This window comes from Penicillium canariense (assembly GCF_028826845.1).
Source record: "Penicillium canariense strain IBT 26290 chromosome Unknown utg000001l_segment0_segment0, whole genome shotgun sequence".
NCBI classification, from domain to species: domain Eukaryota; kingdom Fungi; phylum Ascomycota; class Eurotiomycetes; order Eurotiales; family Aspergillaceae; genus Penicillium; species Penicillium canariense.
This window is the reverse complement of record NW_026622728.1, coordinates 243,753-267,211: the sequence shown is the minus strand read 5'-3', so window position 1 is coordinate 267,211 and position 23,459 is coordinate 243,753. Positions and strand designations below refer to the sequence as shown.

At 53.6% G+C, this 23,459-nt stretch overlaps 11 protein-coding genes across 11 annotated transcripts; 5 read left to right on the top strand and 6 right to left on the bottom strand.

Moving 5' to 3' along the window:
* Positions 1–15: 15 nt before the first annotated feature.
* Positions 16–1,004, bottom strand: N7482_000083 (RTA1 domain-containing protein; the record flags this gene model as incomplete). Its single annotated transcript, XM_056682208.1, has 3 exons — positions 16–106; positions 159–233; positions 289–1,004. 3 exons carry the CDS (start codon positions 1,002–1,004, stop codon positions 16–18), a joined length of 882 nt encoding a protein of 293 aa, XP_056545814.1.
* A 726-nt stretch (positions 1,005–1,730) lies between these two features.
* N7482_000082 (Zn(II)2Cys6 transcription factor domain-containing protein) lies at positions 1,731–2,940 on the top strand (the record flags this gene model as incomplete). The annotated part of the gene is made up of 2 exons (XM_056682207.1): positions 1,731–1,799; positions 1,858–2,940. The coding sequence occupies 2 exons, from the start codon at positions 1,731–1,733 to the stop codon at positions 2,938–2,940; spliced, it is 1,152 nt and encodes a 383-aa protein (XP_056545813.1).
* A 480-nt stretch (positions 2,941–3,420) lies between these two features.
* N7482_000081 (fatty acyl-CoA reductase) lies at positions 3,421–4,665 on the bottom strand (the record flags this gene model as incomplete). Its single annotated transcript, XM_056682206.1, has 1 exon — positions 3,421–4,665. One exon carries the CDS (start codon positions 4,663–4,665, stop codon positions 3,421–3,423), a length of 1,245 nt encoding a protein of 414 aa, XP_056545812.1.
* Positions 4,666–5,480: 815 nt separating this feature from the next.
* On the bottom strand, positions 5,481–8,118 carry N7482_000080 (metal cation transporter MSC2; the record flags this gene model as incomplete). Its single annotated transcript, XM_056682205.1, has 4 exons — positions 5,481–6,357; positions 6,411–6,629; positions 6,687–7,859; positions 7,910–8,118. The coding sequence occupies 4 exons, from the start codon at positions 8,116–8,118 to the stop codon at positions 5,481–5,483; spliced, it is 2,478 nt and encodes an 825-aa protein (XP_056545811.1).
* Positions 8,117–10,186, top strand: N7482_000079 (chitobiosyldiphosphodolichol beta-1,4 mannosyltransferase; the record flags this gene model as incomplete). Its single annotated transcript, XM_056682204.1, has 5 exons — positions 8,117–8,313; positions 8,361–8,419; positions 8,493–8,602; positions 8,663–9,190; positions 9,245–10,186. The coding sequence occupies 5 exons, from the start codon at positions 8,117–8,119 to the stop codon at positions 10,184–10,186; spliced, it is 1,836 nt and encodes a 611-aa protein (XP_056545810.1).
* A 136-nt stretch (positions 10,187–10,322) lies between these two features.
* Positions 10,323–12,719, bottom strand: N7482_000078 (uncharacterized protein; the record flags this gene model as incomplete). The annotated part of the gene is made up of 5 exons (XM_056682203.1): positions 10,323–10,519; positions 10,579–11,331; positions 11,387–11,573; positions 11,630–12,553; positions 12,612–12,719. The coding sequence occupies 5 exons, from the start codon at positions 12,717–12,719 to the stop codon at positions 10,323–10,325; spliced, it is 2,169 nt and encodes a 722-aa protein (XP_056545809.1).
* A 439-nt stretch (positions 12,720–13,158) lies between these two features.
* N7482_000077 (thiolase family protein) lies at positions 13,159–14,596 on the bottom strand (the record flags this gene model as incomplete). The annotated part of the gene is made up of 3 exons (XM_056682202.1): positions 13,159–13,359; positions 13,431–14,375; positions 14,444–14,596. The coding sequence occupies 3 exons, from the start codon at positions 14,594–14,596 to the stop codon at positions 13,159–13,161; spliced, it is 1,299 nt and encodes a 432-aa protein (XP_056545808.1).
* Positions 14,597–14,987: 391 nt separating this feature from the next.
* Positions 14,988–15,781, top strand: ubc2 (E2 ubiquitin-conjugating protein RAD6; the record flags this gene model as incomplete). The annotated part of the gene is made up of 4 exons (XM_056682201.1): positions 14,988–15,029; positions 15,232–15,296; positions 15,349–15,573; positions 15,658–15,781. The coding sequence occupies 4 exons, from the start codon at positions 14,988–14,990 to the stop codon at positions 15,779–15,781; spliced, it is 456 nt and encodes a 151-aa protein (XP_056545807.1).
* Positions 15,782–16,528: 747 nt separating this feature from the next.
* N7482_000075 (putative kinesin family protein (KinA)) lies at positions 16,529–19,567 on the top strand (the record flags this gene model as incomplete). Its single annotated transcript, XM_056682200.1, has 5 exons — positions 16,529–16,533; positions 16,593–16,618; positions 16,684–16,778; positions 16,842–19,267; positions 19,336–19,567. The coding sequence occupies 5 exons, from the start codon at positions 16,529–16,531 to the stop codon at positions 19,565–19,567; spliced, it is 2,784 nt and encodes a 927-aa protein (XP_056545806.1).
* Positions 19,568–20,422: 855 nt separating this feature from the next.
* On the top strand, positions 20,423–22,237 carry N7482_000074 (uncharacterized protein; the record flags this gene model as incomplete). Its single annotated transcript, XM_056682199.1, has 1 exon — positions 20,423–22,237. One exon carries the CDS (start codon positions 20,423–20,425, stop codon positions 22,235–22,237), a length of 1,815 nt encoding a protein of 604 aa, XP_056545805.1.
* Positions 22,238–22,664: 427 nt separating this feature from the next.
* On the bottom strand, positions 22,665–23,450 carry N7482_000073 (beta-ketoacyl [acyl carrier protein] synthase domain-containing protein; the record flags this gene model as incomplete). The annotated part of the gene is made up of 2 exons (XM_056682198.1): positions 22,665–23,355; positions 23,401–23,450. 2 exons carry the CDS (start codon positions 23,448–23,450, stop codon positions 22,665–22,667), a joined length of 741 nt encoding a protein of 246 aa, XP_056545804.1.
* Between the last annotated feature and the right edge of the window lie 9 nt (positions 23,451–23,459).

Here is a 23,459-nt window from a genome sequence, read left to right as displayed (position 1 = left end):
ATTCAATCTCCTCGTCTAGGCGCGGTTCTTGTGTCCAGAGCGCATCGAAGGAATGGAAAGACCCGGGTGGACGAGGGTGAAGGATAGACAAGCCAGAGCAATCATCCTGCATTCATCAGCCAAAGTGACACCTTCCGGGTAATACAGGTTATACTTACATTCCATCCAGAACGAGGAACTCGTCCTCCATCTGCATCAGCGCGCTACCCCAGCCTCCAGCCATTTCGGGAATACTAGAACGCACAGTTAGCCGGATAAATCTGCCTGGAGACCTGGTTGGATTCCTACCGATATATGCATCGAATCAGAATTGTTAGGTAGGCCACAATTTCCGCAACGATCACGAGTCGCATCCGCTGGGGAGGAATCGCTGGCGTAGGATCGTCCAGGGACTTCTCGCCCACCAAGCCATTGCCGCTGCGGAAGACGCGCCAGAAGAAGTGGAGGCCCAGTAGACCACAAACTGCCATGGTGGCCACCTGGAATGCGATACCCGTGATGATGATGTTGTCACCCGCCTTCAGCAGGCGCCGTTCATCCTTCCCAGCGGCCGCCGCAACGCCGCCACCCGCCGCCTGCAGAATCAATGATCCCACATCGCAGCTGATGAAAATCCAGGTGAATAGACGCGGCTTCAATTTGGAGTGCTCCGATCCCAGGTTCAACACGATATGCTTGAGAGTGAGATAGACACCTGCTGCGATAAAGGTCGGTGCCAGCACCAGACACACAATCTGCAACTTGAAGGCACCCTCGTTCCAAGGGTTGGCATTCATCAGAACTCGGCCGATATATCCAGCCATTTCCATCAGGGCGCCAACGCCCAAGGCGACCATGAAGGACCAGGTCCGAAAGTAGATTCCAAAGCCGATCTGGAACACACCCAAAACACCGAAAAACACCGCGAAGAAGACATTGCCGCCAAAGTTGGGATAGTAGCCGTAGGTGGTAGCCTCCACAGGGCACAACGGGCTGACAGCCGTACAATCAGCGTAGCTTGGCATTTTATGGGCGCAACACGTTGGAGGAGGGCAACGCAGGTAGAGTAACGAGCAACGGGCCGCTCAGAGCTCAGGGAGGTTGTAAAAGACCAGGTCGCTCACTCACAATTGCAGGCGTTGACAATCTCCCGCCGAGAGAGAAAAAAAACCTCCCATGCTGATCTCTGCACCCTTTAAACCCGTCAGACGAAGAGTGAGCACTTGCTAAGCTTGCTAAGGGTGACGCCGACGCCAAGCTGCCAACTGGGTGGAGCCGCCATGTATGAAACGACCTCGTCCGCCGCGCCGATTGGGCCTCGCGGTCGCGGTCGTTCTCGTTCTCGCACCCGCCTTCGCTTGCATTAAGTCCGTGCCCAACGATCCACCAAATCCACCAAATCCACCAAATCCACCGATCCACCGGAAATCGTGGTCGCCCACGACATAACAAATCGGGAATGTGCACTGCTTGAGCTGTTTTTTGGAGGCTCTGTTCGCACGCCAGGGCTGAGCCCGAGGTGAATCAGTTCGGACCGAACCATCGGGACCCTCTCTGGGCCTCTATTTCTCGGTCAAAACTCAGGACTCACACGAATGGGCCTGGGGTTAGCAGCCTGGTGAGGGGTGCAAGCTCCGGAGATAACCTGCCAGAAGCAACGCGATCCAAGCTTGCCCCAACCATGCCACGTGACCCTCGGCCTTTTTACGTCGCGCAGCGACGCCCGCTTCGTCAACTTGCGCGTGGTCGATATGCCGCCTCGCCGGGCGCATACAAAGTCTCGCAATGGCTGCGACCAGTGCAAGCGGCGTCGGGTCAAGGTGAGTGCGGTCCACCGGAATCATCCCTACTCCGGCTGATAGGCTAACGCAAACGCAGTGTGACGAACAGGGTCCTCCTTGCTCGAATTGTATTTCGCGGGAGATCAACTGTACGTACCTGAGAGCCCCGCCGCGCAATGCGCCAGGTATACGACAACACGATCCGGCCCCAGCCAGAGAGCTGGGGACCCCCCGGCCATTGGCACCCATCAGTCCGGCCTCCACCCCATCCGCCATCTCCGGGGTGCGGGACCTCGAATTGATGCATAAATTCGCCACGGAGACATTTAGCAGCCTGTGTACTGCGGAATCCGAATACGATGTCTGGCAACTGGTCATTCCGCGCCTGGCGCTCCAGTATGATTTTCTGATGAACGGGATCCTGGCATTGGCGTCCCTGCACCTAGCCACCACCACCGAGCCGCCCACCTCCTTGGCTTACGTCGACACTGCCCTCCAGTATCACAATCTGTCATTTGCACCGTTCCGTGCCGCCATCGATAATCTCACTCCGCAGAATTGTGAGGCCGTACTGGCGCAGTCCATCGTCACAACGGTGATTGGCATCGCCCTGCCCCGGGTCACTGCCCCGCGCGATGAGAATTCGAACATGACCGAGAACATTTCCATAGTGTTTGAGCTTCTTCAAGGGGTGAAAAGGATCATCCACATCGGCCGCCCCTGGATCAAGATCCACCTGTGGTCGCGTCAGAAGGCTCTTTCTCCGTCCGGCCCGACTGAATTGGACACGGACGCATCGACGGCTTTCGACCGGCTCGCTCTGTTGAATGAGGCGACATTGGCTAGTATTGACACCGATCAGTACCGCATCAATAAAGATGTCATTGAGCATCTCCGTCACTGCTACACGTTGTATGTGAACTCCCAGGATCCAGCGAACGTGCTCGCATGGCTCGCGGCCGTCGACAAAGAGTTTGTAGATAACGTGAGGCGCCGCCAGCCGCTGGCACTGCTGGTCCTCATGCACTGGGGTGTGTTACTGGGCGAGCTCGATGGCCGGTGGTGGTGGGCTCGAAACTCGGGCAAGGCCTTGGTCTTGGAGCTGCTACAAGTCCTGCGCCCGGGGGATACTCGGTGGACTGAGTCGCTGTCGTGGCCCCAAGAAAAAATGGGCCTATGATATCTGCACTTGGGATGGACCAAACAGTTTCAACGTATGCTTGGCTCACACGGCTCACCGTGATCCAAGCTATGGCCAGTGATCAGACCAAGCTTATTACCGTGGCTGTCCCAGTGAGCACTGTTCCTCGAGCAACGCTTACGGATACACGTCCAGATATGTCTCTGGTCGCACCGTCTAAGAGTCAGCACAACAATCCCGAGAGTGGTTCTCTCTACGGGCAGAAGACATTGGCAGTTCCATCATCGTGGCCTCAGATGGCCGGTGAACTCACCTACCGGAGGCTTTCTTTTTTACGGCCCATCCTATCTAGAAAGCGACAAGCTGCTTGGCATCGCTTAGCCTCAGCTATCCGTGGCCTCGGCTTACATACAAAAGGCTATCTACCTTGGGAAAGAGCAGAAGATGGAAATGCCAGCTATTTCAAAATATCCTGCATACCGCTATACCACAATCCAGACCTCCAGACCCTCACTTTTCTTAAATCCGGGCCTTCTCTGCACTACGACGGTAGATCTGACGAATCCGCTTCTTATTCACTTCATCCACTTCATACTTGCTCGACCGTAGACTCAGCGGCCCACTCACTTGTTTGAGCCAATAGGACCGACCGCAATCAAATAGCCAATTGCGGGATGCAACCTGCACCAATTCGGCCAAGAAGCATTGGGGTGCATTCCGATCTTCGGTGAAGACTATCTGAGGCAGTTCACGGCGAATCGCTGGCGGGGCGTTGGCGATGGCGAGTTCAAGGTACTCGTCAAACGTAATGGGTTCGTACAGCTCCGAGCCGATCTGGACAATGCCTATCGTGCCGGCCGCCGCGTGCAGCAGACATGCATTCGCTACAAAGTCGACCGGGATTTCATCAATGATGTTTGCACCGGTCTTGTAGCCTTCCGCCGCATGCCAGACCTGCGTTGCGCCGCGGTCGGCCATGAAGAGCTGGAAAAACTTGTTCATGGGCGTTGAGTTTTCCAGGCCATAGAGCGGATAGGGAGACCGGAGTGCCTGGCCGAAAATAGTTGGGCGTACAAGTAGGATGGGTAAAAGTGGGAAGCGCGTTGGCAGAAGTCGTTCCATCAGATACTTGGCTTGTGCATAGGTCGAAGAGAAGCGCGCGGCGTGTGCGGACTGGCCCAGCGACAGAATCGAGGACAATTCTTCCTCTGGGTCTTCGTCGGATAGTGTGTATGGTCGCTCTAGGACCGGTCCATCGGGGAGGAAGCTGTTGGCATAGGCTGTTGAAATTTGAATGAGAAGCTTCAGATGTCGGAATCGTGAAGAAATTCGGGCCATCTCGAGCGAGGGGAGACAATTATTCTCAAAGGCATCGTGGAGACTGGCATCCAGGCTGATCTTCGCTGCCGTGTGTATAACCAGAGTAACTTGGTTTTGCAACTTCTCCAAAACAGCGGGCTGAAGACCGAAATCCACTGTCGTGATGTCGCCAATGACGAATTCCACTTTCTTTGACGCCAGGATTGCGGACGTATGACTGGGCATCGCTTTCTTCCATCTTTCAATCGCCTGTTCGGGCGTGCCACGGATCAAGGCATAGATTTTTCGTGTAGGCAGCTGAAGTGCCAATTTATACAAGAGACAGCCTCCTAAAGAACCAGTGCTTCCGGTCAGGAAAACCGTGTGTCTCTCGAATAGGTTTTCATATCCTCCCCGAAGGATCCGATCGACATGGGATGGGGTTGGGGTTGGGAGCGATGACATTGGGGGAGCTTGCGAAATGCCCAGGGCTATTGAAGGGTTGAGTTTGGCTTTCGTGGTCTTGCCTGGAATGACTGGGCACCATCAAGGAGTTGTAGGATTCCCATGATTCCCATCTGGGAATATGGGCGATATATTGGCAATGTAATGCTACTTAAAAATCCGGGCCCCTGGCGCTGGTTTGGTAGGACAACGATTCATGGTGACTCTAGCATGTATCCTGTGAAAAGATGCCAGTACTCTTCGTATCTAATATTCTATGAGTTACCCAATAGTTGGCGGCGGGCTCGGGCTGGGTAAGACGTATACAACCTCATATTCTCTCTTGGCTTCATTCTGTGTCGCGGCCAAATTGAATGATACCTCAGCTTCATCCGGCTTTCCAGCCATGTGCAGCCGAGGTTGGATGGACTTTGTACGACTATGTAGGAATGTTAAGACCCCCCAGATACTGGATCTGGGTCCAGGCTCTGTGACAAAGGGTCTGCAGGAGAGGGCGGCTAATACCGGTGACTATAAAGACTGGTAGCACAGATGCTACAATGATCCTAGGAACGCTTGTTGCGCTTACATGTGACACAGATAAAGATTGCTGTAGAGTCGACAGAAGACCGTCGAAGTATGTAGTATTGATCGAGACTTGATATGTGCTGCTGATTGGCGAATCCGGCTGGTCGCCTGAGGGCAACGCCCATGTATATGCGTCGAACCGGAGACCACTTGGGTGGTCAAGAAGATAGAAATATGCCGAGCAGCAAAATGCTGCTTGTGAGCTAGGTTTGAATTTGGCCGCTTGGTAGGAAATCGGCTTATGCCATTCAAGGACTCTTGTTTCCGCCTCCGCACCAGCAACGGCCTTCTCCATCGCGCTCCACCTGAACCACAATATCCATGTCCTTTTCGCGGAGGTAGTTTACCGTCCGCTGGCGAACATCTTCGAGGTCTGAACCACGAGAGGCAACCACGTGAATCACTCCGAGGACCTTCTGGTTCTTGTGCTCATGGGCATGGGCATGATCATGGTCATGATCATGACCGTGGTTGTGGCTGTGGCTGTGACTGGGGTCATGATCGTGGTCGTGATCATGTTGATGGTCATGGTGATGATGACTATGGCTCTGACTCTGGCTATGGCTATGGCTGTGATCACAATCACCATGGCCAGTGTGTCCATGGCTATGGTCATGATCCGAGGACGATGAGCTGGTATCGTCAAGCCAGAATTTGGGAACGCTGTAGCTCACAACTCCCCGCAAGGTACTCACCCCGGCCAGGGTTTCACGAACATTATACTCAGTATCCGCCGGTAGAGTTAGAAGCAAGGTTTTCGCCGTGCTACTGACCAACGGCACAGCCGAAGCAAAGATCAAAATGGCGATGAAGCATGACCCTAGAGGGTCATAGCCCGCCCAGCCCGAGTAGTGCACGAGAATGGTCGAGATAACCACAGCCACCGAGCCAAGTGTATCAGCGAGAATATGCAGGAAAATTCCATGCATGTTCTCATTGCCGTGAGAATGGTCATGGCCATGATCATGGCCGTGATGGTGATGGCCGTGCTCGAAGCTGAAAATGCCAACAAGATTGACAAGCAGGCCAGCAATACTGACAGCTAGTAATTCACCGATGCGATGCATTTGACTTCCCGATGACAAACGTTCCACCGCTTCGTAGATAATCTCCACGCTTATGATCCTGGTAATGGTTAGAACACTCATCTTTGGCCCCTGTTGAGTAGGGGTGCTCACATGAGGAAAATACCATTGGCAAATCCAGACAAGGTATCTACCTTGCCATAGCCGTAAGGAAACCGTGCATTTGGAGGCCATTTACTCATGACAGCCGCACAAAGCCCGACAACCAGAGCAAGGCAGTCGAAGAACATGTGAATACTATCGCTGAGGAGACCGAGGGAACCGGTCACAAAACCGTATGATAATTGAACGAGCATGAATGTGAAGTTTAGGCTAGAAATGTGAGCAAGAGATTTTGACAATAGAACATCATGGACAGGGACAGCTTACCACATAAAGTAAAATATACTGCGAGAATCCTTCTCCTTGAGAATGCTATGTAACAATGGATATTTCTCACTGCGGTGGAGAAGCCACTTTGTCACTCGTGACAATTCTGCAGTGCCATGAGAATGGCCATGGTGGTGGCTATGATGGGCGTGAGTGTGCGAATGGGCGTCCAGACGTAGGTGGCTATCATCCATTCTGGCAGCGAAGAAAGAGACAGCAACGAGGATACCACGTGAGGCGTAAACAACCAAGAAATCATCTTTGATATGAGGCGAGCAGAGAAGCGCCGCAGCTCCAGTGCAGGCGGCGAGACCGACTTTATTAGAGGAACGAAGACCCGAGGGAAACGACATCATTAGCGATGCTGCGAAAAGCCCGACCGAAGGCAGAAGATAGATCAGATCTGAAATGGCGAATGGCAAGCCACGAGAAAAAAGCAAGGTAAGACCAGCGAGAGAAGCTCCGGTGATGAGCGCGAGAGGCGCATCAGTCGTAACAACAACAGATGATTGGCTTGCAGCGTGGACCTTGCCCCGCTGAGCCATAGACTCAGCAACGAGACCCGGCTCTGAGATAGGTCCTTGGCGACGCAGCGCAGGAAAAGGAGGAGAAATAACAAAGACGGAAATGAGAAGCGCCGCGTATCCCATTAGCGGTGAAGCATCCCACGGCTGATTCATACCAACCAAGCTTAAAAGCACAACCCCTCCCAGACTGGCAATAGTAAAGGTCTTTTTACTATATCGCTCAGAAGGCCCACTGCGTAGCTCTGTGCCAACCACGTTCGGCAATCCAGAGGCCGCTGTAAGAAGGAGAGCGAAAGCAACCAAAAATCCTCCAAGCTTCAAGGCAGCGTAGATTGGAAGACCGACGGAACACACTTGCATAAGAGCCGCTTGGACTGTTTTCGGGGTGGCTGCTGGGAATTTGATGGAAGAGTAGCGTATAGGTCCACCTTGCTGGTAGTTCACGCGCGCAATTTGACAACAACCAAAGACGAGTAAAATTGTTGCGGTCAAAAAACAAGCCTTTTGTCCAACTTGCCCAATTGCAATTGTCCCAGTGGATGCAGTTGCCTGTGTTCCAGAAGTCTCTCCCTGCGCGCATTTTCGCAGGTACCAAGAGAGGGCGATCCAAGGCAATGCGATGAGGGCGCCCGTGAGCAGCTCATGTCTAAGATTCAATATTAGCTCTCGCTTTGCGATTGAGAACTATCCACATACATCTGCTCCGTTTTGTACTCCGCTTGCATGGGAGATTCCGGTTCCAGGTCGTGGACATGATTATGGGTGTGGAGATGCGGCGCATCATGATGGATCGACGACACGCTGTGGGTGTGATTATGTTGCGCGATCGAGTGGGAGGAATCCGAAGGGTGATAATGAGACAGCGATGGCTGTGATGCATGACTGTAAGAATAGCTTGCGTTCATGGTGTCGGTCCGCTCCACAGGTGGTGAGCTGCTGGCACTTGGGTTCCCCGACGAGGGGGAAGTGGCGGTTGCGCCCAGCGAGCGGATCGATTGTGACCGTGACCGCGACCACGGCTGTGGCCATGCGAATGTCCATTCGGTGGAGCAGCGAAATTCGCGCTCGAGGGCAGCGCCCCCGTTGACATTGTCTCCTTGGTATTGATGCGTAGCTAAAAAGGAGACTGGAGCGGCGGACAGAACAGGGGCGGCGCCAAGAACCCGGGGGGTAGTGGAGCGTACAAAGCTCAGATCGAATGGTTTAGTGTCGAGGAAGCCCACAGCATGGCGCAGTTGGACAATCTATAGAAGCGCACCAATCACTATTTTGCCAATAGGAAAGGTTGGACACGAGGAAGCCAAGGGAGGCAACGGAGGCGCGCAGAGGGCTCCCAAGTACGGCGTAGACCGTGCGGAGAGTAGCGCCGCGGACCTTGGAGCCCGCCACGTGACTCTTATCGGGCGCTGATAGCGGCGCGGTGCTTTGGACACGCGAACCACGAAGCAGAGCCGGAATGGTGGATTTGCGCTCCCCAACATGATCGAAATACTCATTAGCATTGCATTCTACCTGCTCAGTGCCCTGACTGTCGTGATCCTGCTGCTGCCCTCTCAGTATGAACCACCCCGTTCATCAACTGGGCAGGCGGAGAAACCGAAGCCGAGCGTGCAGATCCTCGTCCTGGGAGACATAGGCCGGAGCCCGCGCATGCAATACCATGCCCTGAGCATTGCCAGGAAGGGCGGGGAGGTGGTTATCATTGGATACAAAGGTGGGTTTTCCCCCGATCGTCCACTAGGAAGAGGGAAATGGCTAATCACAAAACTCCGCTCGACAGAGTCCGATCCGCATCCCGATATCGTGTCCAGCCCCAATATCACAATTGTTCCCCTGCATCCTCACCCATCTATCCTACAAACCAGCAATAAACTTCTATTTACAATCCTGGGGCCATTGAAAGTTCTCTTCCAGATCGCGAGCCTCTGGAAATGCCTTGCATACACAACTACTCCAGCCCGCTGGCTTCTAGTGCAGGTAAATATACTTCACCATGACAGGGCAGTCACAGATTCATGCTTAGTTTGATAGAACCCACCCTCAATTCCCACTCTGGCGGTGGCATCTTTGTCCTGCTTCCTACGGCAAACACGACTAATTATTGATTGGCATAACTTTGGGTACTCGATTCTCGCACTGAAGCTTGGCCAGAACCATCCACTTGTGAAGCTATCGATTTGGTATGAAAAGACCTTCTGCAGATCAGCTTCGGCCCACCTGTGCGTAACAGATGCGATGGGTTCCGTTCTGAAGAAGGACTTCCAGCTTCGAGCACCCATTCTGCCCTTGCACGATCGGCCTGCCAGTCACTTCCAGCCCATTTTCAGCCCGCAAGAGCGTGCTAAATTTCTCGCGACTCTTCCAGAGACAGAATCCGTTCGTCCCTTGTTGGCATCAGGAACCCTTCGCGTCCTGGTCAGCTCCACATCCTGGACCCCGGATGAGGATTTTTCGGTGCTCATTGAGGCTTTGTTGAAGTACTCCGAATTGGCCAAGGCCCAGCCACACCTGCCTGAAGTCCTAGCCATTATTACCGGGAAGGGCCCGCAAAAGGACATGTATTTGAAGCAAATCACTACTTTGGAAGCTGCGGGGAAGTTGGAAAAAGTCACCATACGTACGGCATGGTTGACTGTACCAGACTATGCGCAATTATTGGCATCGGCCTCTCTGGGTATCAGCCTGCATACCAGCAGCAGCGGAGTGGACCTCCCGATGAAAGTTGTTGATATGTTTGGTACGGGTCTACCAGTCATAGGCTGGGATCGGTTTGAGGCATGGCCTGAGCTGGTGACGGAGGGTGTCAACGGGATGGGCTTTGGAAGTTCAGACGAGCTAACAGATCGGTTGGTCGAGCTCTTTGGTGACAATCGGAAACTGGATCATCTCCGTGCGGGGGCTCAAACCGAAAGCGCCCGACGGTGGGATGATGAATGGGATCCCATTGCAGGAGCTTTGCTTGGCTTGACGTAGCAGCTCTCAAATATCAAATCAGTGTAAATAAAGCGTATTCAGCAAAAGACAGTTGTCGATCGTAAGTCTCTTGGTTCTCTTGTCTTGGGGCTGTGTGAACCCAGGTATTCTCATCAAAAGTGAATGAGGGCAGACTCTAGATGCCAGCCTGGAATTTGCCCCTGCAGTAGAGGCAAGTATCAAAAGCCTCAAAGAGACTTCTGTATGTGGAGCTCAGGCTGCCTTCACGCGATCGAGCAACTATCTCTTCGTTTATGTATTCCTTCTGGCAGAGGGAGCAGTATTTGGATATCCCAGGTTCTTGGATGGCCAGAAAGGTCAGTCCGCAGCGCGCTGCGTGGAAAAAGTGTCAGTGCAAACTCGAATTTGGTGGAGTTGTTCGTGGGATATACCAAAAAGATGGCCTCCTGCGCATTGGGCCTCTGTGGCAGAGGCCCAGGCAATCCCTGCCTCACAAATCTCGCACCTCTCAAACAGGTGTGCACCGGGTCCGCTGAGCTGATCAATTGATTTGGCGGATATCGTGACAGAGTCATCACTGCATTTCGAGATCTCCTCGTTCAAGTCTGCGCCTGTCAAGTTTGCCAGTTGTTCAAACGATTGTCGAGCTTGAGAGCGTATAGATGCACCCTGTTGATCAACAATGGCACAACAAGCTGAGGCATAAATGAGCCTCTGGCTCTCCTTGTCATCCTTATCGATTTGGCCTGTGCTAGACAGTAGAAAAACTATTACTGCCTCGCGCTGGTCCTGAGCGGACCAGGACTCTGTAGCGGAGCTATTGGGAGCAAATAGTGTCTGCACATCAGGCGAGTAATCTGGATCCTCAGAGGCAAATACAATGGTGGACTTGTCGTCGGATGTAATTCGATACTCGATCATGTCTGTTGGATGTTTCGAGAAGAGCACTGCGATCACACCGCGACGGGACGCCAATCCCCAGACTCGGGCGACGCTCTGTCCTCCCAGATCATGATTTAAGTCGAATTGCTCAAGGCGATCCTCCATGAGTTTACTCCATCGTGGAAATTTCTGAGCGTCGTCCGTCTCAAGGTCATCCATATTAAGAACGGCACCGAGCCCACCCGTTGTGCCCATGTGAAGGCTCCAAGCCCCGCACGTTTCATCACACAATGCAGTCATGGCTATAACAGATCGTTAATCGCACGGCTGCTCGTGGTTTGTGACACTGTCACCTACCTGAAATAGGATCCAGAAACCTTTTGGGACCTTCGCCATCCTCTTTGGCTAAAGTCGATAAAGGCCACTCTCGATTGTCGAACTGATCAGGCTGAGTCGCGCTACCATCATACACACCACGAGGAATGGAGACGGTAAGAAGCCCAATGTTGGTAGCAACGAAAAGAACAATTGAACCTGAGTGGTTCTAGAGTTGGTCCAAGGTCAGCAGGGATTGACCCAATTTGGGGGACTTGGACATACTGGCGCAGGTGCCCATTTGAGCGGCCCATTAACGCAGCGAGTAGTCCACTCTGGGGCGAACTGGCCCAATGGGTGGTCAGAAAAATTAGCTCTGGCCTCAAATTTCGGAGCATCGCCATCAACCCGATCCGAGGCATGCAATGCGACGGTAATCTTGAAAACCCTCGGGAGGGTTCCAAATACGGCGGCAACCATTGCAACTGCAGAAGAAGCACTGTCTTTGGTCGGCTGGGATGGCTCAAGCCACGGACCACAAGAGACAGATAAGACGCGTGCTTTAGAGTGAAGGGCACTCTGAAGAAGTGATCCAGAGCAAGCCGCAGGATAACGCCGTTGGTCATCGTCCACCGGGTAAAGTGCCAGCTTTTCAATGGAGTAAGGCAGGGATGGGTTTTGTGCACTAATCAGCCTGCGGATGCGCAGAAGAAGAATTTCGTTGGAATCATTAGTTGCCATGAGAAAGTGGACCCCCCAGCGAGTCTCAGGCCCGGGTGCTGAATTCGAACTTGGGGAAGGCGGAGCGTGTAACGGGGGGCACCATTGGAATGATCTGATGTTTGATCTGCGAAGTTCCAGGCCATCAAGTTTCCCTGGGGCAGAAGGATCAAGATGGAAAGCATGGTTTACGATGGCGACTCTGGTCCATTGACCTTTAACGCCAACTGGCTCCCACAAAGACAAGAGGAGATTCGACGTCAACACAGCCAGCACGCTTCGGCGAAAACACCCAAGCCCTGGTGGAGACCAGGCTATGCCCACCACCGTACTGGTTGACTGCTCTGCCGCAATCGAGAAGTCATCTCGATTCTGTGGTTTGATAGGCTGCCACTCGGTATTGGTGAAGAGATTGACGCGGATGCGAGTAATGTTCCACTGATCCTGGCCTTGAGGTACTGGAGACCTTTGACCAGTATTCTTTAACGTCTTAGAGCAAGTCAGCCTTTGTCCACTGCCCCGAGTTCATTTGTGGCTGTGTACGCACCAAGATTTGGACATGCTCACCAGCCGCCACAGCAAGGTCGCCATCTGGCGACCATGCGAGTGCGTCGAAACAGGAGGCGGAGAGAGACAATTCCACAGGGCTCAGCATCTTGCTAGAAGCAAACAATCTGTTGCATTTGCTGTTTAAGCTTGCATCTTTGGCATACATCAAGGAGGTGAAGGGGAACGTGCGCAGCGCTAAGCGCGATGTCTTGAACCGACCCAATCGGGCCTAGCGCCTTTACTTACATTCTTGCCAGACTGGCGCAGCCGCGCTACTTTCTACGGTGGTTCGTCCATTATTACTTGGTTCTCTGCTGAAAGGAATTATATCAAAGGACGTGTGATCCAGTAATGAGTAGTATCAGAGCTACGCTACTGATTACTTCTAATATTTATAGGCATTGCTGATCTGATTAACCGGTAAAAGTTGCTTCAATTTGGTCGTGGGGGGGGGAGCTCGCAAAATATATACAAGGGCAAGAACCACTGCATCCAGCGTGGATATGCGAGGGTATCATCAAGATGTTTTGGGGCAGCATTGGACTCTAGTCCACACGGTCCAGCTTCTGCACAACCATCGCCGTCGCGGCACCACCGCCGTTGCAGATGGCAGCCACACCATACTCACCGGGTTGTAGCTGGTGGAGCAAGGTGACGAGGATGCGGGAACCGGAGCTGCCCAAAGCGTGGCCGAGAGAGATAGCGCCGCCCAACATGTTGACCTTGGCATCTTGCAGGCCGAGGATCTAGGCAGTATCTGAGTTAGCACAATCTTGATGATTGTTGGGATGTCATTCTGAGAGATCAATGTCCTCACCTTCTCGTTAGCCTTGATCACCGCGGCAAAGGCCTCATTAAACTCCCACACTGCCACCTGATCCTTGGTGATACCCGCACGCTCCAGGGCTATCGGGACCGCCTTGGATGGGGCCACAGAGAAGTCGATGGGATCGATGGCAGCATCGGCCGAGGACACAATACGTGCCAGCGCACGACCACCATTGCCGAATTCCCGCGCAAGATCTCGGTTAACCAGAACAAGGGCGGACGCACCATCGTTCATGGAGGAGGCATTGGCAGCGGTGATCGTGCCAGTTCCATCCCGCAAGAAGGCAGGCTTCAGAGTCGTCAATTTGTCGATGCGAAGGTTCTCATAACCCTCATCCCGCTCAATGACGGTCTCGCCCTTCTTGCTCTTCACCGTGACGGGGGCAATTTCTTCCGCAAACTTGTTCTCCTTCCACGCCTGCTGGGCCCGCTCATAGGAGCGGATGGCATACTCATCCTGGTCCTTGCGCGTGACCTCGTACTTCTTCGCAGTTTGCTCCGCACAGATACCCATGTGGAACTGATTGAACACATCCCAGAGGCCATCCTTGATGAGGCCGTCCTCCAGTTTGATTTCACCAAAGGGAGGCAGCTGGCTGGAGCGGGGCAGGTAGTAAGGCACACGGGTCATGCTCTCCATACCACCCGCCACCTGAGCCTCAGCCAAACCCAGTTGGATGTTCTGAGCTGCCAGCGCAACCGCCTTCAGACCGGATGCACACACTTTATTGACGGTCAAGGACTCCACGCTCGAGGATAGGCCAGCGAAAATAGACGCCTGGCGGGCGGGAGCCTGGCCAACCGATCCCTGGAGCACATTTCCCATATAAACGTCGGTGATCTTCTCCACAGGAACCTTGCTCTTGCTCAGGGCAGACTTGATGGCAACTGCACCCAGCTCGGGAGCCGACACGGAGGTGAAGGCACCGTTAAACTGGCCAGAGATGGTGAGTGGTGGTTTCTCGGGTGTCAGGTGCCAATGTCCCAGAGGTAGTAACTTACCTTGCCTGTTGGTGTGCGAGAGGCGCTAAGAATGTAGGCATCCTGGATCTCCTTCAACGCTGGGCGTGCGGAGCTGAAGTGCCGCTGAGCACGGAATGCGGGGATGGTGGCCCGCTTCGAGAGACGGGCAGGCAGCCCTGTGGCGGTGATCATGGTGTAGAATGGAGTTGATTCGAAAAGTGAATGAAACTGGCTGATCACAAGAACGACAAGCGGAGAAAGAAAGGAAAAGGAATGGAAGAGCCCGGCCGCCGCATCCAGCATGCCACCCGCCTGCCCGCCGCCGCTAACCGCCTGGACCGAGGTTGTTACAGATCACATGATATGACATAATGGAGCTAGTCAGGTATCCTAACATGGAGTATTTCTCCATTAGGATATTTAGCCCGGCTCCCCTCCTCCTGCTCTCCCAAGTGATGAGCATAATCACCTCGTGCAGCAATATCCCTCAGCTTTCTTCCTACTATCTCTATTTCTCTTCTCTGGCAGCAGGGTCGCTAAGCTCCAATCTCGCCAGCTTCTTCTATCTGCATTCACCATCATCATGTCGACCTCTGCCCGCCGTCGTCTCATGCGGGACTTCAAGGTATGTACGGCGGCCAACACAATGAAATTGAGAGTCCGGCGTCGGGCCTCCATCCAAAGCCTCAGCCGGATTTGATGAGAGACCCCTCAATGAAAATCCTCGAGCTTCCTGCCCTCCCACGGACCCCCCTCTATCCCACGCCAAAGATCCTCTTCTCCAAGTTATTTGCCCCTCCACTAACCACGAGCTTCTTTGATCACAGCGCATGCAAACCGATCCCCCCGCGGGCGTTTCCGCATCTCCTGTCGCCGACAATGTCATGACTTGGTATGTGCAGATAGACTCCGGCCAGCGGCGCACTCGGTTGATGAGTTCTCAGGAATGCCGTCATTATCGGCCCGGCCGACACTCCGTTTGAGGATGGCACGTTCCGCTTGGTGATGAACTTCGAGGAGCAGTACCCTAACAAACCACCGGGCGTCAAGTTTATCAGCCAGATGTTTCACCCCAATGTCTACGGCACCGGTGAGCTTTGTCTCGATATTCTCCAGAACCGCTGGAGCCCAACATACGATGTGGCTGCCATCTTGACGAGTATTCAGAGGTATGGACCACTCAGATCCGTGGGCTACTGCAGATGAGATGACAGCAGAGATTTGGAAATGCTAACTTGCATGGTGGTTTCTAGTCTCCTCAACGACCCCAACACCTCCTCTCCGGCCAATGTGGAAGCATCGAATCTTTACAAGGACAACCGCAAGGAATACATCAAGCGAGTGCGCGAAACGGTGGAAAAAAGTTGGGAAGATTGAATAGTGATGGTGGTAAAACCGGGGTTTAAGTTCTGCTCGAAGCCAGTCATTTTCATTTTCTGTTTATCCAACGTTGGGGCCGAAACGAGGTCCGGGGATGAAAGTATGCGGGTCGAGTATCACATTCGGACGGGCCGTTTGATCTGCACAGCGTGGGGTTTGGGCGCTTGGTTCTTGTTTTTCTTCTTTTCGTTCTGTATTCTGTTCTGGATTATATTTTCCCGTGCATCTGTCGCCGTTTCATTCCCCGTTCCATAGTTCACTGCATCAGCCTTTCCCACATTGCACCTGGACCCCAATCTACCCCTCATATTTAATTGAAAATTTTTGTCCCAAAAAAACCCCGGCTCTAGTGGTGCTGCTCGTTTCGTTCCGATCTACTGGCGGTATAGTGTGCAGTATAGTCCGTTCTGTACGGAGCGCAACCCTCCAGTCCGGGGCGGTCGGCCAAGAATCCTAAACGGGGCGTCTGTCAACAAATCCACTCCCACTCTCCTCCGAACCGTTTCGTTCCCTCCCCTCCCTCCGCCCCCCCTCCCAAAAATTCGCCTGGCGTGCTGGGTTCATTGCCTTTTTTTCTTGCATATTGATTCTTTTCGTCTGTTCCTCCACGGCCCTCTTGCCGTGCGTACGTGGAGCCCCTGACCCTGGTCCCTCGAGGCAGCGTGAAACACCCCGACCCCCGGGATCTGTCTGCCCCTCTTTGCGGTCTGTTTCTTTCCAGGAGCGAGCTTGCTAACCGCCAGGATGGCGTAAGTACATGGCATATGCAATAGACTATTCTCTCTGGCCTTACTGACTTAAACTATAGGTCCTCGGGGTCGAACACCATTAAGGGTACGCACCACGTGGGATGACAAGAAATGGCACGGAGAGCCCAGCTAACCCCCCAACGTGTGCAGTGGTTGCCAGATTCCGACCCCAGAACAAGATTGAATTGTCTTCTGGTGGCAAACCAGTCGTCGAATTCGAAAGCGAAGAATCATGTATTATCAACGTGAGCGGACGACCCAAGACGGAGCGAATAAGGAATAGGGAGTATGCTAACGAGCATGCCTAGTCAAATGAGGGTATGGGATCCTTCACCTTCGACCGTGTATTCCCGATGGATACCGCCCAGAGCGACATCTTCGACTTCTCGATTCGCCCCACCGTCGACGATATTTTGAATGGCTATAATGGAACGGTATTTGCGTACGGTCAAACTGGCGCGGGGAAATCGTATACTATGATGGGTTCTGATATTGATGACGACGTTGGCAAAGGTGTGATTCCGCGAATCGTGGAACAAATCTTCGCCAGTATCCTGACGAGTCCGAGCAACATCGAATACACTGTGCGAGTTAGTTACATGGAGATCTACATGGAGCGTATTCGCGATCTGCTGGTTCCGCAGAACGACAACTTGCCAGTTCATGAGGAGAAGTCCCGTGGAGTTTACGTCAAGGGATTGTTGGAAGTTTATGTGTCCAGTGTGCAAGAGGTCTATGAAGTGATGCGCCGGGGTGGAAATGCACGAGCTGTGGCCGCGACCAACATGAACCAGGAGTCATCTCGTTCGCATTCGATTTTTGTCATTACCGTCAGTCAGAAGAACGTCGAGACTGGATCGGCCAAGAGCGGCCAGCTGTTCTTGGTTGATTTGGCTGGTAGTGAGAAGGTCGGCAAAACGGGAGCCAGTGGCCAGACTCTGGAAGAAGCCAAGAAGATCAACAAGAGTTTGAGCGCACTCGGCATGGTCATCAACGCCCTCACAGACGGCAAATCGAGCCACGTCCCGTATCGTGACTCTAAACTCACTCGAATCCTGCAAGAATCCCTGGGTGGTAACTCGCGTACCACACTGATTATCAACTGCTCGCCCAGCAGTTATAACGACGCAGAAACCATTTCCACTCTTCGCTTCGGTGTTCGTGCGAAGGCTATCAAGAACAAGGCGAAGGTCAATGCCGAGCTCAGCCCTTCGGAGCTCAAGCAACTTTTGCGCAAGGCCCAGACTCAAGTTACCAGCTTCGAGACCTACATCTCGGCTCTGGAGACCGAAGTCAGCTCGTGGCGCAGTGGAGACAGCGTCCCTAAAGATCAATGGACCCCGGCTCGTGGTAATGAGATTGTCAGCGCTGCAAAGGCCGAAGCCCGCGCACCTCGACCGGGCACCCCATCTCGTCTGCAGGAAACTGCTCGCTCGGAAACCCCCCGCCCTGATTCCCGGGTGGGTGATCGCTCAAGCACACCCAGCCTGGTGCTGGAGAAGGATGAGCGCGAGGAGTTCCTCCGCCGCGAGAATGAGCTGCAGGACCAGATTGCCGAAAAGGAAACCCATATTGCCAATGTCGAGCGCAGCCTCCGTGACGCTCGAGAGGAGCTCAAGTCGATGAGAGAGAATGCAGGACGGTCAGGCAAAGACAACGAGCGTCTCAACACCGAAATCAATGAAATGCGTATGCAGCTGGAGAAGGTGTCATACGAGAGCAAGGAGGCGGCCATTACCATGGACGGCCTACGGGAAGCCAACTCAGAGCTGACCGGCGAGCTGGACGAGGTGAAGCAGCAACTTCTTGATGTCCGCATGAAGGCTAAGGAGACCACGGCGGCGCTGGATGAGAAGGAGAAGAAGAAGGCGGAGAAGATGGCCAAGATGATGGCAGGCTTTGATCTCGGTGACGATGTGTTCTCAAACAATGAGCGTAAGTTACAGGATTTGATCGCACGTGTTGATGCATTGCATGAGATCAGCGCCGCTGGGGAAACCATCGCGCCCGATGACGTTCTTGAACTGCGTGCCAGTCTTCTGGAGACGCAGGGATTCATTCGGCAGGCCGAGCTGACAATGAATGATCGAGGGGAGCTTGGCGAGCTGCAGGACAGCCGCCGGGTCGAGCTGGAGAAGAAATTGGGTCAAGTCCAACGGGAATACGAGGGCCTTCTTACCCGTAACCTGGGCGAGGGTGACGTTGAGGAGATCCGCGAACGGTTGGAACAGGCCTTCATCAGCCGGAAGGACGTTGAAACCGCCGCTGTCGATGAACTTCGAGCCGATATCACTCGAAAGGATGAGGAACTGAACAGGCTGCGGCAATCGCTTTCCGACACCGAGTCAAGATCCTCCACGAACGGCGTCGCTACCAAGACGCTGCAGCAGCAGATTACCGAATTCGATGCCATGAAGAAGTCCCTCATGCGAGATCTCCAGAACCGCTGCGAGCGGGTTGTTGAGCTCGAAATTTCTCTGGATGACGCACGGGAGCAGTACAACAATGTACTGCGTTCCTCCAACAACCGTGCCCAGCAGAAGAAGATGGCCTTCCTGGAGCGCAACCTGGAGCAGTTGACGCATGTCCAGCGTCAGTTGGTCGAACAAAACGGCAGCCTGAAGAAGGAAGTTGCCATTGCAGAGCGGAAGCTCATTGCACGAAACGAGCGCATTGCCAGCCTGGAGAGCTTGCTTCAGGACAGCCAGGAGAAATTAACCCAAGCCAACCACCGGTAGGATTTCCATTACACCTCGGAATAAGTGTGCTCGAAGTTCTTGCTGATTCTGACCACCATGATAGATTCGAAGCTCAGCTCACGGCTGTCAAAGAGCGCCTGGAGGCTGCCAAGCAAGGCTCCACCCGAGGCCTCCCTGCCATGGATGGGAGTGGGGGTTTCAGCTTCGGAGGCTCCCGCATCGCGAAGCCGTTGCGTGGCGGGGGCGGGTCGGACGCACCGGCGAATGCGAACGTCGCGGGCGTGCAGTCGCAAGAGGCGTCGGGCAAGCGCTCGAGCTGGTTTCTTCGACCGTAAATGACCCGGCGGCTCCTTCCGACGGGTTGCTCGTCCGTGGCAATGCTCCTCTTGAACCTTGATGGTTGTCTGCCGTGGAAGCCGGACTTTTTTCAGCTGGTCCTCTTGTCGCGGGCCTTCAGCTCAATCTGATCTCTCCCTAACGCCGTCCCACGAGTCTCATCTCTCCTCATTTATTTTGTTCATGTCCCTAATTGGACTGCAACCCCCCTCTCTAGGCCAGAGGAAACCCTGGCTGTTGTCGTCTGTGACGTTGACTATTTCGTGTTCTTTTTGTCTTTCTTTTATAGTACATTAGATCGCGCCCTGCATGCCGGGGGTGGTTTGTGGATCTTGCTGATACCCTTTGTACATCAAACCCAGATAGAATGCAGTGGAGCTGATAGGTAATCCATGGCAGCGATGGCTTGACCTAATTATCTGATCATCAGTGCAGGTGGAGGAGGAGGAGGAGGAGGAGGAGAAGGAGGAAGGGTGTTATGTTATATACGCAACACTGTCAATGATAACTGTAGTCCCAGGATTTTCTTGGAAGTTCCAGCATCGGCCTCTGATAGATCTTTGCGCGTCCACCTACTACCTCACACTTACCTGTGGCCTCTTATCCCCTCAGCCTCGCCACGGCCGGGCGATCAGGCCAACCACCGTGGCCATCATTTGATTCGGGGACTCCCCCAACGTCATCGGTGCGGCTCTGCGTGAGGCTGAAAAGATCGACATAGCCCTCGTGTCTTCTTGTGGGGGCCGACGGATGCCTGGCGCGTTGCATTTTCAGCCGTAGCACATCTTGGTGCTCTTAGTCTCCGTGGTTCTGCACCAAGTACGAAGCATTCCCCATCCCTCTACACTAGCGGGATGGTGTACGGCATCCCATCGCCCGAGGGGAGGGGTTCGGTGTTGGTGGCATCGTTGACCGAGTTTGGTCCCGTGGACGAAGCGCGACTCATCCAGACATTGCAACACACATTCGGAGACGGTTATTGCGTGCAGATATGGCATCCTCCCAAAGTCGGCTTACCCCAGCCACTATCGAAGAAAAAAGACCGCCGCGATACCAAGGCCAACATCTACGGCCTTGCAGTTCTGGCCCTTCGGACGGGGCAGTCGAGCTTCCTTGTCGCAGACCGGTTGACCAAGCGTCAACTCACCGGTGATCCGCGACCGGGCGAAAGTCCTGTATTGTCGCTGGTGATGGTTGGCATTCGACCACCTTTGCGAACCCGGTTTAGCTCTGAGGAGGACGCCCAGAGCGAACACGTTCGGGTCATTGCTAAGCGATACACCATACACCCAGTAGAGCACGAGAACGAGTCTATACCTAACCTTCTCGGATCCTTCGACCTTTCGTATACCTTTCTGGGAGGTAGCAGTATCGATATCACGACCCGGTTATGCGAGTACGGCCTTGAGCTTCATGATCCGGACCACGGAGTCTTCATCTCTGATACGACGGCCACCGGACGCGAGAAGTTCGAGCGCGATACCAAAGCCGCGTTATTAGATTCAACACCCCTGCCGGCCGAGCTGGTCACCAGCATTGTCTCATGCATGGATCATCGCTGCCAGTCGGATTTCGTTCCCCCATCGGTGGAGAAGGAGAATCTAGTCATTTTTCTTGCATTCCCAACCACGGAGGATGAGAGGCAACATTTGCAATTTGGGATCCAGCGGGAGGTACAAAGGTGCGTTGGGAAGAGGACCGGACGTCCAGCGAAAAGAAAACGAGATGACGACCACCAGCAAATAAACGTCCAACTGGTTCCATGGGAGCACAAGCGCCATGCGACCCGCCGGGACTTGGAGTACCATTGGAAAGAAGTGCATGATCCGGCCCTCTGTCCATTGAACTACCTTTTGGCGCCCATCGAGTCCTCCCTTCGGCAGCGACAGGCCCTCGGAGAAGCCCAATTTGGATCGATCTATCATAGTAATGATGGATTTGTCCTCATGGCTCGCAACACTCTTGACCACATGGCCAAAACCAAACTGAACTACCCCAACGGCGAGCTCGGTAAGATTGCACAACTCCAGCAGAAGGTAAGAGAGGGCACCTTGCCCGACTCGAGCGAGGTGGAGTTTTTGATCGGACCGGATGATCCTTTCTACTATAATCCTCCCTTGTGGGAGCCCGTTGATGGAGAAGGACTCATCTCCATTGCCGTGTTCTATCTGACCAACAAGCTCTCGGACGATCAAATTCGGGCGTTGAAGGCAGAGTTGCTCACGGATAAGGAGCTCCTTGATCACCAAAAGGCGTGCTGTTTTGTCCCTTGGGAAGATGGGGATCCAAATGCACCCGATGGGACTATTCACGACATTTGGAGCATCTTTTGGGATATGCGACGATGTACATCTTGCGAGATGCCGATCTTCTTCATTGATGAGCAGTCCGGTGTGGATCAGACCGTTATCATGGTGGACATTGATCATTTCTTCTGGCATCCCGATGATGAGCAAGCGACCAAACTCCTGAGCGACGTGGAAGATCCTTCTACCAAAGGACTGCTATACGGCCGGGTGAAGGGGCGAAATGCACATGATGGCCATATGAATTTGAGCCGAGGGAACATGAATTTTGATGAATTTCTGGAATCTTGTGGACTGGACGCGGAACATCGTTACCCTCGACCCGGCTGGCCGGGGCATGGGATTCTGGAAAATGAGGACTGAGGACCGAGGAACGAGATATGAAGTGATGTTTGGAGAAGCTGAAAGGGAGTATGGAGTTGATTCAACTTGCTTCTGCGAATCAAACGGTGATGAGAGTCGAGAATCTCGACAACCAAGCTGGCCTTGGTTGTTAGATCTTCAGCATCGGAGCCGAAGTATCATGCAATTTTTCTACAAAAGCCCAGGCTAAGTTTATTCGAACTAAACTTCAATCCTGTAGGTACATCCGAGCGCCGGATGGATTTTCCCCCTCGCACCGCCTTTTGCCTATATTTCGCGTGAGAAGGTATATTAAAAGCGCTGATGTTTATATTTCCACCTTGAAGTATGCAAGACTGGTATTTTATGTGGCTGACCTGCAACGATATAATCTCCACGACTTCACAGTCGGAACGAACAGACACCCTTCACTTCCCCCCATAACCTATCATTTACAGTTGGCCTCACCTTTACAATAGCCATCTGCTTTTGCGTCAAAAGTATGACAGCGGCCGCTAGCTGACGAGGCGGTACGCATGGCTCCCATGTCTCGGCTCTGGTCGGGGCTGAGGTAGAGGTTCGCTCCGGCCACAATCGCGCCTTCCACCTGGCCGGTTTGAAGGCATCGGCAGGCAACATCAACACTAACTAGACTCCCCGAGCATGCGGTATCGATAGTCATACTAGCTCCACTGAGGTTCAGGAAGTGGCTGATACGGTTACTCAAAATCGCTCGGCCTACTCCAATCGTCATCCCATCGACTCGGTCCTCAGGATCACGCATTTGCATGTCTTGATAATCGACTGCATATGATCCCACAAAACAGCCGTCGGGGGCTCTGTTGAGGGACTCCAACGACAATACGGTGTTCTCCATCGCCTCATAGACCACTTCGAGTAGCTGCCGCTGCTGAGGGTCAATAGCGATGGCATCAGCAGTCGATATGTTAAAGAAGCCCGGGTCAAAGTCGGCCGGATCTATATCTTCGACGAACATGGCGCCCGGCGTTCGGACGGTGTGGGGCTTTCCCGACCGGTCATAATGGCCTTGGAGGCTCCATCGTGAGGCGGGTGGTGCGTTTGCGGCAACGCCTCCACGCTCGAGGAACTCCCAGAGCTTGCTTGGGTTTGTGCCATGGCTGTTGCATCAACCTTTGCGGGACTTACCTCTATATACTCCGTACAACCAGGTGAGCGAAGGCGATAATGACGGGAGCCTTACGTGGGCCGCCATCTGCGTGGG